This window comes from Podarcis filfolensis (assembly GCF_964270895.1).
Source record: "Podarcis filfolensis genome assembly, chromosome: 12".
In the NCBI taxonomy this organism is placed as follows: domain Eukaryota; kingdom Metazoa; phylum Chordata; class Lepidosauria; order Squamata; family Lacertidae; genus Podarcis; species Podarcis filfolensis.
In genome coordinates this window covers 15,817,779-15,831,569 of record NC_139614.1, presented here as the reverse complement: position 1 = coordinate 15,831,569, position 13,791 = coordinate 15,817,779, and the positions used below count along the sequence as shown (strand labels likewise).

At 42.4% G+C, this 13,791-nt stretch overlaps 1 protein-coding gene across 4 annotated transcripts in view; it reads left to right on the top strand.

The window, feature by feature from the left end:
• RBMS3 (RNA binding motif single stranded interacting protein 3) overlaps positions 1–13,791 on the top strand; it is a gene marked incomplete at its 3' end in the record, with an annotated part of 470,025 nt that overhangs the window by 448,138 nt on the left and 8,096 nt on the right. For all 4 annotated transcript variants that reach the window (XM_083578126.1, XM_083578127.1, XM_083578125.1 and 1 more), the window contains exon 12: positions 13,139–13,219. In XM_083578126.1, the coding sequence (XP_083434252.1) occupies positions 13,139–13,219 (81 nt within the window). The remainder of the gene's footprint in view (positions 1–13,138; positions 13,220–13,791) is intronic.

Here is a 13,791-nt window from a genome sequence, read left to right as displayed (position 1 = left end):
TCTGTTAGCTTCTGCTGTTGCCCCAAATTTGATAACATCTCAAGCGGCACAGCAAACTTGTTACATATCCCGTATCTAATATTTTCTTTGGATCACCCACGGCCACTGGTGGTTTACAGTGTCACCAAAAGCCCTCTGTGGACTAGCTGCTTTGTTAGATCTGTTCCTTATCTGCAGTTGGATTTCTGCATGCTTTGATAATTCACGGTTTATGACATCAACTAAATCCCATAATGCTTACCAAAGTTCTTTTTAAAATGAAAATATAGCTCCTATTATTCTAAGTGTGTACAGTGTGGCCCCTAGAGATGTTACAGCTGCACATTTTTAACAGCTCTCTCATCAGGTCTAAATCTGGAAGCTCTTTTACTTTCTTTATTGATCATCTGTTATGTGAGGTAAAATTGCAATGTCCGTCTACCTAACATCCCGCCATTACAAGCCAAGATGTGGCATAAAGTCCTTGAAGATCTAGGCATAAAAGGCTCCTGGAACAAGAGAAGATTGGAAGCGATGAAATACCTGATCACCCTGGTATTCAGATGTTTTGTCTTTCCTATACAGTGGTACCTTGGTTCTCAAACTTAATCCATTCCGGAAGTCCATTCCAAAAGCCAAAGTGTTCCAAAACCAAGGCACTTTCCCATAGAAAGCAATGCAAAAAGGATTAATCTGTTCCAGACTTTTAAAAACAACCCCTAAAACAGCAATTTAACATGCATTTTACTATCTAATGAGACCATTGATCCATAAAATAAAAGCAATAAACAATGTACTGCAGTCACTCAATCAATCAGCTGAACTGGATTCCACACAGTCACAAAAACGAAACAAAAAAGCTGCCAAAACAAAAATGCAAAATAAATAGCAAAAACTGACAGAACGTCAGCGTAACACTCAAAACTGAAGCGTGGCACTCAAAACAGAGCACGTTCAGCTTTCGATAAATGTTCTCAAACCGGAATACTTACTTCTGGGTTTTCAGTGTTTAGGTTCCAAGTTGTTTGAGTACCAAGGCATTTGAGAAGCAAGGTACCACTGTATTGAGAAATAGAAATCAATCGCAAGTAGCAAGAAAACAAAAGAGTAATGGTGCCCCTTAAGCAAAACACAAAGAAAACACCTCCACACAGCTTGGAGCCCTGCACTATCAGGGTTCCTGATCAAAATGTGCTTTCCCATGTGGCTCCCAGCAGAATATTATTAATAATAAAAAAGCGATAAAACATCAAACAATAAAAACTTCCCTAAACAGGGCTGCCTTCAGATTTCTTCTCAAAGTCAGATAGTTGTTTATTTTGTTGACATCTGATGGGAGGGTGTTCCACAGGGTGGGCACCACTACCGAGAAGGCCCTCTGCCTAGTTCCCTGTAGCTTCACTTCTTGCAGTGAGGGAACTGTCAGAAGGCCCTCAGAGCTGGACCTCAGTGTCCAGGCTGAGGGGTAGAGATGCTCCTTCGGGTATACTGGGCCGAGGCCATTTAGGGACAGCTGTTGCTGATCAGCGTAGATATTACAAAGCTAGGTGGACCAATGGTATTCCTGTGTTGAGAAATATCTTCAGGGAATGTTGGGGGTGAAGTGATCAAGGTGCACAGATGTTGAAACTTGGGCTGGTATGCATGGCTCCATGTTGCAACTCATGTTGTAATTCACTGTTCATAATGTCCAAAGGGGGCTTTGGATACAGATACAGAATGTGTCCTTGTACCACTCTGTTTAAGGTGCAGCAGTCTATGCATCACCTCGCCGTGATGCCGAAGTTCATAATTTCTCAGGTTGCACTATGAATTTGTCTAGTTTGTAGCACTCAGAGGTATTACGTACAGTTTCCCCTGTGAAATTCTTCATCGGCTCAGGATGAAAAATGAGATTTTGAACATGCCTTGTCAGCGGCGTCTCACTGTAATTACTTTTGTCAAAATGTTGGACGTTAAACATAGCTTAGCAAGAGCTGTGCTCTGCAAAAGCTCTTAATGGCTGATTTTAAGACTCAAGGGAACCATGTGGTTCCTGAACTATTGGTGCAGTGGGTTCCTGTGCCTTGGGAGCAAGTGAATTGTACTTTTTCAGAACTGTAGCCAAGGTTTGTTCTGGACTACAGAATGTGGTTAAAGAGGAGGAAGTTTAACTACAGTCTTGGGTTCAGATGACATATTAAGCCATGATGTACGTGAGAGAGGAAATGTGTATACAGTCGTACCTTGGATCCCAAGTGCCTTGGTACTCAGACATTTTGGCTCTTGAATGCCGCAACCCCAGAAGTGATTGTTCCGGTTTGGGAACATTCTTTGGAACCCGAACTTCCGATGCAGCTTCTGTGGCTTCCAATTGGCTGCAGCCAATCAGAAGCTGCGCTTTGGTTTCTGAATGTTTTGGAAGTTGAACAGACTTCCAGAACGGATTCTGTTCAACATCCAAGGTACGACTGTATTATTATTATTATTATTATTATTATTATTATTATTATTATTAATTGACTTTATATACCGCCCTATACTCGGAGGTCTCACGGCAGTTCACGGAAAATATCACAATATATAAAATCAAAATAAGAACAATAATCCAATAACAGCCCCCCCCCCAAGAGCCACATTTTAAAAGGATATAGGATGCCAATCAGGTCAAGACACAATATATATGCCAAGACAATCCCCAAAGGGACAGTGCTGTCAAATGAGGCCCCTGGGTGCCCACCCTAAGGCTAGTTGGAACACACAATGATTGAAAGAGCATACTAACTAACGAGACTGTAAAAATCAAACTTGCTCTAAGAGCACAATCATAGCTAAAAAAATAAAATAAAAAAACCTGAGGCTTGACTTTCTTCTTGCCTTCCATTTTTGGGCGTGGAGTCTCTTTTCCCCTCCTCACTTTTCTTAATGATATAATGATATATTAAACAAGTGCTTTTTATGAATATCCAATATGCCAAAGTTAAAATAAGTGTAGTAGAAACAGCTTTTTGTGCACAGCATTTAAAATGAGGATAAACATGAGGATAAAAACAAGCTAGCTAGCCCTTCCACCGGGTTTTGTTTTTTTTTACATGGTAATAATAGAATTTGTGACAAACAGTTCCAACAGGTAGCGTATAATTTTACAAAAGGGAATAATTCCTAACGCTTTACAACATAGATTGCCAATCCCCTGTGGCTGGAGTGATTGGGCATCTTTGATGAGAAGTGAGTAAATAATTCATTCCATTATGTTAATCTCCCCCCCCCCCCACATCAAGAACATTGCAGGGGGGAAATGTGCACTTGGTAAGACTCTTCTAAAAATGGATTAAAGTGAGAGCTAGGTATTCTATAATTGGAAACCAAAAGGAAGCATTCTGCTGTCTGTAGCCCCCCACCTGGGCAAAAAGGGAAATTCTGTGGTTGGAATAAATCAAATCCCAGGTTTCCATATTTTTGTCTGTGTTGTGTAATTGATCCTACTCTAGCTTGTCATGGGGAGGGGATATGTGTTGTTGCAGAGAACTGGAGCTCCACCCCCCTCTGAACATTCAAAGCCCTAGGTTTTGTAGTAAAATATCCCCCAGCTGAATTGGATCGACTCTGCAAATCAGCCAGCTAGCGCAAATGTTTGCCTTCGTGAGCTCAGCCTTTGCTTTCTAAGAATTTTCTCTAATATTTGCCTCAGCTGAGCATTTATATGGGCAAACAAAAGACTCCCAGCAAGTTCGTTGCAGAGAACGTAACGTAAAAGAGGTGCTAAGAGAGACGAAGTCAATTCACTTTCTCATTCCAGCGAACGTTCGTTGGATGAGGAGACTGGAGGGTGGCCATTCATGACTCAATTCCAATAGATATGTAGCTTTTCCCAGGAACTTCTCAGTGGGACTTCCTAGCTCCTATGTTTGTTATGAATAGTCTTCATCTATTGGACCAGAGGAAATTCCAAAGAGTAGGGAGGTTCAGGTGCCCCTCTAAAATATTTCCTATTACCTCAGCTTTCAGTCACAGAATATTGTGTATAGCAGAATTGTTGATCTTTTCAGAATTGTCTTTGCCTCCCATTCACTGTCCCCAATGATTCTTTCCAGAGTTGCCCTGCAGTGGGTCAAAGTGATGTTGTGTTTGTGTAGACACTTTCTTAATGTAGGGGAGAAGCTGGCTTTGGAGAACCCCTAGTTTAATTGTTCTCACCTGCCATTTAGCAGCTGGCCCCAGAGTGAGTTACAGCAATCTAAAATTTAACATAATAGCTAAAACAAAACACAGCCGTAGGAATAGGGTAGGCTGTGATAAAATATTTACTTTCATCAAGCTATATTTAACAGAAATTAAGATACATAGAGAACTTAAAAAGCTACTAGTGGTTTATAATCAAAACATTAATGGTAAATATGAAAGTTGTGTTAACATTGTTATTTGTGGTAGTGATAGGACAGCATCTGTCTCTGTTTTATTTTCTTTCTCAACAGTCTTATTTTCCTAGCCTTCTTTCCCGTGATCTTTTTCAGTTAACAAAAAGTTTCAGTCCTGAGGCCAGGATGAGTGATAAGCAGCTGCTGTCTCAGTTTGTACAATTATAATTCCTCTTTGGGTTGGTTGACTCACACCTCCAGAGGCAGAATTCATCACTTTCTGAAATCAGCCCGTAATTGAGAGAACTGCTGAGTCTCTTTTTTCATCTCTGAAAATACTCTCTCCTCATACCTTTAAAACATTAGCGTTATTGATTTTGAAGTTCAACACGGTTTAGGTATATATGATGACATAATAAGCCTAGAACAATGAAAGCTAGTCTTTGTAATGGGGGAAGTACTTTTTATTTTGTTTTAATCCTACTTTTCAGAGAGAGAAACCCGTTACATGGGCGGCTGGCAAATGGCAGGCTTGCATTTGCAAATGATTTGCCTGCATCAAGAGATTGTAACTGCTCTTGTTTGAAAACAGCTTTAATATAGATGGGGAAGATTTTGCCAATAAACACCGGTTGGTATAGGAGAAAGATGCTTGAGCTTTTCTGTCGGTTGCAGTGCCATATGGCTAACATGCCGAAGCCTAGGAGTGAATGAGAGGGATGGGAAGCTAAGAAACAATCAGATCCCACAAGAGCCTTGTGGAACGTGTATCCCTCAACAAGCCTGTACTGTGGTCTTGAGAACAGAACATCATGTACTACTTGCTTGAGCATGTATGGAGCATAGGCACAGAGCGGGAATTCTTGAATGTTGATGAACAGCTTTTGAAAGACTAGGACAAGGGTAGGAACTGGATCTGGCTGGCAGGCCAGAACCTTATCTCTCCCTCACCCTGTGGGCTGTGTTTGTCAGGTGGGCATGCACAGAGCTTTGCAGGTGCCACTGATCAGCTGGTGGGTGGTGCAAGCCACATCTTTACCTGCCCTTAGTCATATATGTGAATTATACTTTAGAGAAAGGGTGACTAGAGGGCATAGCTGTCAACTTACAGATTTGATAATAAGGGACCAGCAGCCTCGAAAATAAGGGATCAGCAGTCAAAATAAAGGATTTTCCGGGCACAGGTATGTTCAACTTCTGAGCCCCTCTGAGCCAAAGGCAGAAAGCCCAGCCAGCAGCCAAATGAAGCCTCATCAGTAAGGGACAGCAGTGGGACATGGCGCTGGGATAAGGGACTGTCCCGCCAAATAAGGGACACTTGACAGCTATGCTAGAGGGAGGGCATGATAGAGCTTTGCTGAAGTATGCCTTGTGTGCAGAAAGTAGATAAAGAGTTTGTCTTCTCTCAACAATGAGACGCAAGTCTGGAGCACGACTCATGTTAACTAAGAAAATTTAGCTGTGTGCTGTTCTGCATGATTTGTCAGTGTTGCTGGTGTGTAGACACTGAGCGGCAGATCAAGCCCACCCACCCCCCGCTCCATTTTGCAGTGCATATCCTATGGTGGGCTCAGGCTCTGCCTTGAAATATATTCAGACGGTTCTCATTTCGAAACCATTTTCAGTCTCCAAAAGATCCTGCATCGTGGCAAAGATTATAGTTGGAGGTGGTAAAGATGGAAAAGCTCTGCTGGATCATCCATTCTGTCTGCCTGCATATATGTCTGCCTGCATTGTCTGAAGTGCTCTCTGTGGTACTATTTCCCCTCTTGGTTATCCTGGAAGATTAACCGATCAGTGGGCCACAGAATCTTCCTCTATGTCAGCTGAAGCCTTTTATGCAGGTTCAGAAAGACAGAGAGACCACAGAACCATTTCTTGTTGTGTTTTACGTGGTGTTTTAAGCTGCTTGGTTGTTCCCCACACTAAGACTTAGTCAAGCCTTCCTAATTGAAAGCAAATTTCTTCATGAAAGCCCCGTCTTCTTTATAGACTTTAAAACAAGAGTCTCACAGATCCATCTTCAATTATATAGAATTATTTAGAATTTCTGGCAGACATCACTATTACATATGCTCTGGATGAAAGGTGTCACTAAGCTTTAAAATATGACAATTGTTACTTTCATTTTTCATTTTGTTAATTACATTTCCCCCAAATAATAACCTTGATCATCATACCAATATAATTTTAGTTGATGCCCACGAGTCACCTTTCAAATGCATTTTCTTTTTCCATCCTCCCAACATTTTCCATCAGTATTATTCACAGAACGAGAATATGATTTCCCCCCCCTTTTGTCAGCCTCTCCGCTGATTGATTGGATATGCTACATATTTCCTTTATGTACGTCCTCATAATGTACACATCACATTTCTTCCCAGTAAGATCTTAATCAGAACAGGTAATGGCCTTCAGCTTTCTCATTAGCAAAATGGAAAGGCACCTTAACAAATCCACTAGAAATAAGCCCTTTTAATAAAATACTCGCGGAAAAAAGAAATTGCAATATGCCAGCCAACATGGAATCAGTTTACTTTAAATGATTTCCGACTAAATAAGTGATGGGGGAGCATTGGAGAAAGACTGCCACCCATTGTACATAGTGAGCAAACATTTTCAGACTTAAGTCATCCCAATTACCAGACAGGTATATACTGTATTTTTCGCTCTATAAGACGCACCAGACCACAAGACGCACCTAGTTTTGGGAGGAGGAAAACAAGAAAAAAAATATTCTGAATCTCAGAAGCCAGAACAGCAAGAGGGATTGCTGCGCAGTGAAATCCCTCTTGCTGTTCTGGCTTCTGGGATAGCTGCGCAGCCTGCATTCGCTCCATAAGACGCACACACATTTCCCCTTACTTTTTAGGACGGAAAAAGTCAGTCTTATAGAGCAAAAAAATACGGTAATTTGCTCTTCAGTGGCTGCAACCCAGTGCACACTTACTTGAGAGTAATCTCCTTTGAACATAATAGCACTTGTTGAGTTAACATACATAGGATTGCTGTATTAATGGCTTTAGGGAGAATTATGTGACATAAGGCACATTCAGAAGGGGGGGAGCGGGGATGTATGAATATTGAAACAATTTCTTTTTCATCATTACATCTTGCTGTTTTCTGCCTCTTCTTTCCTGCAACCTTTCTTCCCTCTTTGCTTTGCTCCGAATATATTTCTATACTGAATGAAACTTTAACCAGAGCAGCCACTGCTCACTTCCTTTTCCATCAAGCATTTACCAGAAGTTGTGTGTCTCTTTCAGTCTGTCTGAAATTATTTACGATCATTGCACTGAAATTTCAATGTGGAGACAAGACTTGATTAATTCCTTTCCCATAGAAGTGGATTGCTTTCTTTCCCCCAGCGCTCATTTCATTAAATGCTTCTTTACATTAAAATTCCCAGCATTGATGTTTGCCTTTAGATTGAGGAGGGCAGTAGAAGGGGCCGATGCAGTCAGCTGCATTAAATGGCTGTCTTTATGAGCTGGCTAGGTGGGCAAATTGGTGCTGAAACTTTTTCCCAGATAAAATGTTGGTTTTGTAGAAAAATACTTCAGTGGCATTCTATTCCCTCCCACTCCCAAATACGTTGAGGCCCCCTCAAAGTGGGATTGATTGCACTCCAGAGGGCCACCTGAACAAGGAAACACGCTCATATCTGTATCATAGCTGTCAACTTTCACATTTGAAAATAAGGGATCAGCAGCCTCACTTGTTCCGGGGACAGTCTACGGGATATCTAACAATCCGGGATAGCAGCGGGAAGCAGCGGGAAACGGCACTGGAATAAGTGAATTTCCCGCAAAAAAGGGAAGGTTAACAGCTATGATCTGTATGTGTTAGTGCAATTAGAGAGGCTGGGGAAACCCAGCCAGATGGGTGGTGTATAAATAATAAAGTATTATTATTATTATTATTATTATTATTATTATTATTATTATTATTTATTAGATGTGCAAGGCAAGATGCATAAGGAAACAATTAACTGTGAAACTGCCCCACTCTGGGGCTCTGTGTCTTCAGACACTGATTTTTCTCACACTCGTGGTCTGTGTGGGTTTGCAGAAATTGTGTCTACATGTAAATTAGATTCTCCATGGAGCATTAATTAAAATGCTGAGGATTAATCGCAGTTCTTTGTGGTGGTTACCAATCTTAGATAGCTGCCTCTTTCACAACAAGCACACCAGCTTCTGCTCGCCCTTTCATTAAAAAACCAAACATTTTTATTTGATTAGTTACAGTGCCAAATGCATATCCATAAAATGAGATTTCTCTGAATCTCGTGACTCCCCCCCCCATCCCCTCCATGGGTCCTATGGTCAACATTTCCAACTGCCTGTTGTTTCATAGTCTATGTTTTGTATCTATCCAGATTGTCCATAATATCTGTTACATTGCAAGTGGGATTAAAATCCTGCTAATGTTTTCATCTGGTTACAGTGGTCTCCTAAATAAATTATGAACTTTCCCCATTCTTTCTTCTGCTCGCCCTTTCAAAAGCAATTTGTAACCTAATTCCAGAAAACAAATACTGAGCATGTATATAAAGCTATAACAGATAAAGTGTTCTGGGGCAATGGCTTGATGCAATTTAAAAGTGTTTGAGTGCTAGTGGTGAATCACCTGGATTCTGCAAAGTGGTGCTCAGCACTAAGGTGCATCCCTCCAATAGAGCCTGGTGAGATAATTCACTGGTCGGAGCTTCCACTTCCAGGCCATCAGCTGGGAAAGCACTCAATCTCATGGCACTCAACTTTTTTCTGACTAAGCACTCAACAGATTGGGCTGGTAGGTTGCTTCCAGCGGGGAGGATGCACTGAGTGTTGTGGAATTTGCTGGTCTTTGTGGCACAGCAGGATTTAATGGGAGGAGCACAGTCCAAACGAGAAATGTTGTCCAATACAACATTTTGTACCCCTTTGCAGGCCTTTCTCCTGCCTTAGATAAAATGCGAGGGAGCAAAACAGGAGATGATATAAACCCTCAATAAATTCACAGGTGTGCTTCCCTTACTGATTTCAAATTTTATTTTAACCTATTTGACCTTATTCATTTTGTTGCATCATCTGTTTTTTTCTATCCCTAATCTAGAGAAAGCTTCATTTTCTAATAAATTCAGTACAGAGGTCTCACTAGATTACTGTGGCTGAAACAAAGCTGTTAGCAATTAGTGGGTATTTCCTATAAGTATAGGATCACATCCTGTATTGGATAAGTATGTATTTATGAACCACCTTGTGCATTTAAAGTACTGCTCACCAACAAGATGTCTGCTTTAATTGGTAATGTTTTCATAGTGCAGCCATCACAGGAAGCAGCCATAAATCAATTGTGTCCAAGATTTTTGCAGAGCAGGTGTGGTGTCATAGATAGAGTATTGCACTATGGCCTAGGAGACCAGGGTTCAAATCCCCACTTGCTATAAAGCTTACTGGGTGTTCTTGGGCCAGTCACTGTCTCTTAGTCCAACCTACTTCGCAGGATTGTTGTGATGACAAAATGGGGGGCAGAAGGGGGGGAAGAATGTACACTACTCTGAGCTCCTTGGAGGAAAAGGTGGTATTTAAAATATAATAAATCAATAAATAAGCACATACTTGTGACAGTATAATGGGCAAGCACCATCAGTCAAGTAAGGCTAATTCCCAGTAATCTGCCCAATATATACAGAGTTTCTAGAACCAATAATGTAGGTCTGCATCTCACATTATATTTCAAGCCATGGGTGTTTTCATTCTTGCCATTCCTGAATCTGCCCATAGGAGTAGGGTGGGGTAATTGTGTGAGAACTATAGTACCTCCCTAAGGGAGAAAGTCTAGGCTGAATATTTTCCTTGGCAAAAAACAGATGTGTCTTGTAATGTAGCTAGAGTGTCACCCTGTGGGATTCAAGTAGAACATCTTCATGTACTAGTTTGCTTGAGAGCTCCATTACTTGTGGCATGTAGAAATATATTTGGTGTCAGAATGGATAGAATGACCTCTAAGGTTCTGTGGTGTGAGCTGTCCCCAGACCTGTGGCCACCATATCTGATGCTGAATTCTGCGTTACCCAATTGACTAGGATTATGATGCGGGTGGCGCTGTCGGTTAAACCACAGAGCCTAGGACTTGCCGATCAGAAGGTCGGCGGTTCGAATCCCCGCAACGGGGTGAGCTGCCATTGCTTGGTCCCTGCTCCTGCCAACCTAGCAGTTCAAAAGCATGTCAAAGTGCAAGTAGATAAATAGGTACCACTGCGGTGGGAAGGTAAACGGCATTTCCGTGCACTGCTCTGGTTCGCCAGAGGCGGCTTAGTCATGCTGACCACATGACCTGGAAGCTGTACGCCGGCTCCCTCGGCCAGTAAAGCGAGATGAGCGCCGCAACCCTAGAGTCAGTCATGACTGGACCTAATGGTCAGGGGTCCCTTTACCTTTTATGCAGAAGAAGCCCTTTTAAGAATATATGGTGCCTGAGCAACAGGAGACGGGGAGCAGTGGCTGCAAATCCCACAAAACAATGGGCGGCACCTCCTTGGAAGAGGCACCTGTTGTTGCTATGAAAATTGCACCTCGTGAAAATTCAGGGCAGCAGCATGATGTTTCTGAACAATTTGTACCACCTGCCCCCCACAGTGTGCACTAAATGAAAGTAGGAATGGGTCTCATCTGGTCCATTACTGCTTCTCACTTCAGCTCTTCTGATGGCTGACACTAACGCTGGATAACTTTGAGATTTCTCCAGGTCTGTCATGAAAAGGGCCACCTCCCAGACCAGCACAATCCTTCCTTGACCCTTAGGCTGCACCGTGGCAGCAAGAGGCCGCCCCCCTTTGCAGACAGAACTTCCATCAAAATCAGGATATTATTGCCTGCATGGATTTCAGTATCAAAATATTCGTGTTTTCTTTGCTTCCCTCCACTGTGACTCTTTTTCTACCTCACAGTGTTGCGTTGGTGTAGGTGCAAGAATTCAAGGCTCATTTGAAAAGAGATGTTTTAAGCCACGTTTTGTAAAAAAAGGTGTTTAGCTTTTCCTATTTCAGCAGGTAAATCTGGTCCATATTTTAATCATTTTAAGACCCATCCAGCCACATTTAGGGAACATTTGGATATTCTGTGCCTCTCTGAAGATAACAGGTGTTGGAGGTGCTGACGTGGATGAGTATTTTTGTCAGTGAGCGAGAGCGTGGCGAAACAAAGCAATGTGACGACTTAATATTGATAGGACATTGAAGGATTTGAGTAATTTGTTGCCTTCAGCCAAATTCCTCTACAAGCAATACAGGAAGGGAATAATGCTGTAAGAGTGTCAGAAAAACACTCATAATTAAGGATGTTTCTATAGCACTTGAGGGCAAGAGCTTTTCAGGAGGATTTCTAATGTTGATAGCTAAGACGACTTCCTGGAAATTAAAAACAATTCATGCGTGGAAGGAAATCAAGTTAGCGGTCTCAGCTATAGAAGGGGAAGCTCTGAGACATCTGTTCCTTTTCTTTCTTTGGTGTTCCCTGCTATCCCCCCCCCCTTTCTTTCCAGGTCTCTAGACACTTAATTGTTCTCATTTTAAATAGCTGTAAGGTAGACTGGATGAAGGTGGCGATCAATTACATGAATGTCAGTTTGGTGACTTTTCCTGCAAAGTAAACAGGTTTGGGAATGTGTGGCACCAAGTTGGAATCTCCAAGTTACTTACTGAGGAGGAATCACAAAGGCTTCACTTGTGCTACTCCTAAGGGGTGTTAGTCTCCTCCATTTTTAATGCGTACAGGGGTCAGGTGGGAAATAACCTTCAGGGTTCAAAGGCCAAATGCATGCTATGCTGTGCTAGCACTTTATCAAACATGAATGCTTAGCTTTCTCTGGGCCAAAATAGGCTAAATGCCTACATCTTATTCTCTCTTTTTTCATGTACAGCAGTCGGCAAAGCTGTGTGTGACTTTTTTTGCTTCTGTGAAGCACAGTGCTGTGAATTAATTCTTTTCCTCCACAACCACCACAGTCCTGACAAAAATCACCTGCCACAGGCTGCCATCAGGCCAAGGAAAAACCTTTGGTAGCACCAATGGTAGCGTCCCTTCTGGGCTTAATAGTGGCCACCAGAGGGGAGGGGATGACACTGGGATGTGGGTGGCGCTGTGGTCTAACCCATTGAGCCCCTTGGGCTTGCCGATCAGAAGGTCGGCAGTTCAAATCCCTGCGGCGGGGTGAGCTCCCGTTGCTCTGTCCCAGCTCCTGCCAACCTAGCAGTTCGAACGCATGCCAGTGCTAGTAGATAATTAGGTACTGCTACAGTGAGAAGGTAAATGGCGTTTCCGTGGATTAGCTAGTTGGACTGAATTCGTTTAGAATTTGAATACTTTAGCAACACTCCAGGGCCGGATTTAGGTTTGATGAGGCCCTAAGCTACTAAAGGTAATGGGGCCCTTTATCTGTCCAGCTGTCCTTTGTCAACAACAAATCGTTGCTGTTTTTTGTGTTGAATATATGCTATATGGTAATTTATGGACCTAATAGGTATCTAAAGCCATTTGCACATAACAAAATGCGTATTTTATCAAAGTAATTGTTGAACTGAAATACAATTAATACATGTACATCCAGTTCCCTCCCCTTTAATTTTTTTTTGGGCCCCCCAAGAGAGTGGTGCCCTAAGCTATAGCTTGTTTAGCTTATACGTTAATCCATCACTGTAACCCACACTTCATCTGTCACATTGGAACTGCTCAGTAGACTAGAAGCCCCAAGGTTATGTGATGCTGCTTGCTGAAAATAATTGGGTACAGTACAATGAACGTTTCTACAATAATTTTGCATTTGCCTCGTTCTAGTATATGACGGCTGCTGCTCCTATGCAAGGGACGTACATCCCCCAGTATACTCCTGTGCCTCCAACAGCTGTCCCTCTTGAAGTAAGTCCACTTTGCTTGTGTTTTCACCTTGTTTCACCTCTTTGGGGAAGCATCTCTTTAACTGTTTTTAAGGATGGGACCATCTGCTTGTATGGTGTAGCTCCCCTTAGAGAAATACACAGGTTTGGTTTTAGTTTTCACCGAAGATGAAATGGAACCTTCTGTTGGGTAGTTCAGTCTTCATGGGGGGGGGGGGCGGCAACAGGAACAGGTAACCAAAACCAGACGTCAGACCACAAACACAAAAGAGGTTCAAGAAAAGAAGGCTGCAAAAAAACGGGAGGTTTGATGCTATCCTTAGCATAAGGCTTTTGCCCATAGCTGATTTCTGAAAGCCCTTGAGACCCACCAGAAATCGTGACTGAGCAAAGGAAACCTTCCTCTTGTATATATGCAGAACTGGGGGCTGCTGCACTGACTGAGTGCTTTTTCATCCTTGATGAAGGATTTGCTCCCTCCCTCCTTGGGGCCGAGTCCTGCTGCTGACAGTCTAATGAGTAAGTATTTGCTCGGCACTGTGGACCACGAGCTACCCGGAAGAGCTGACTTCTGCTGCTGTTCATCTTCATAAG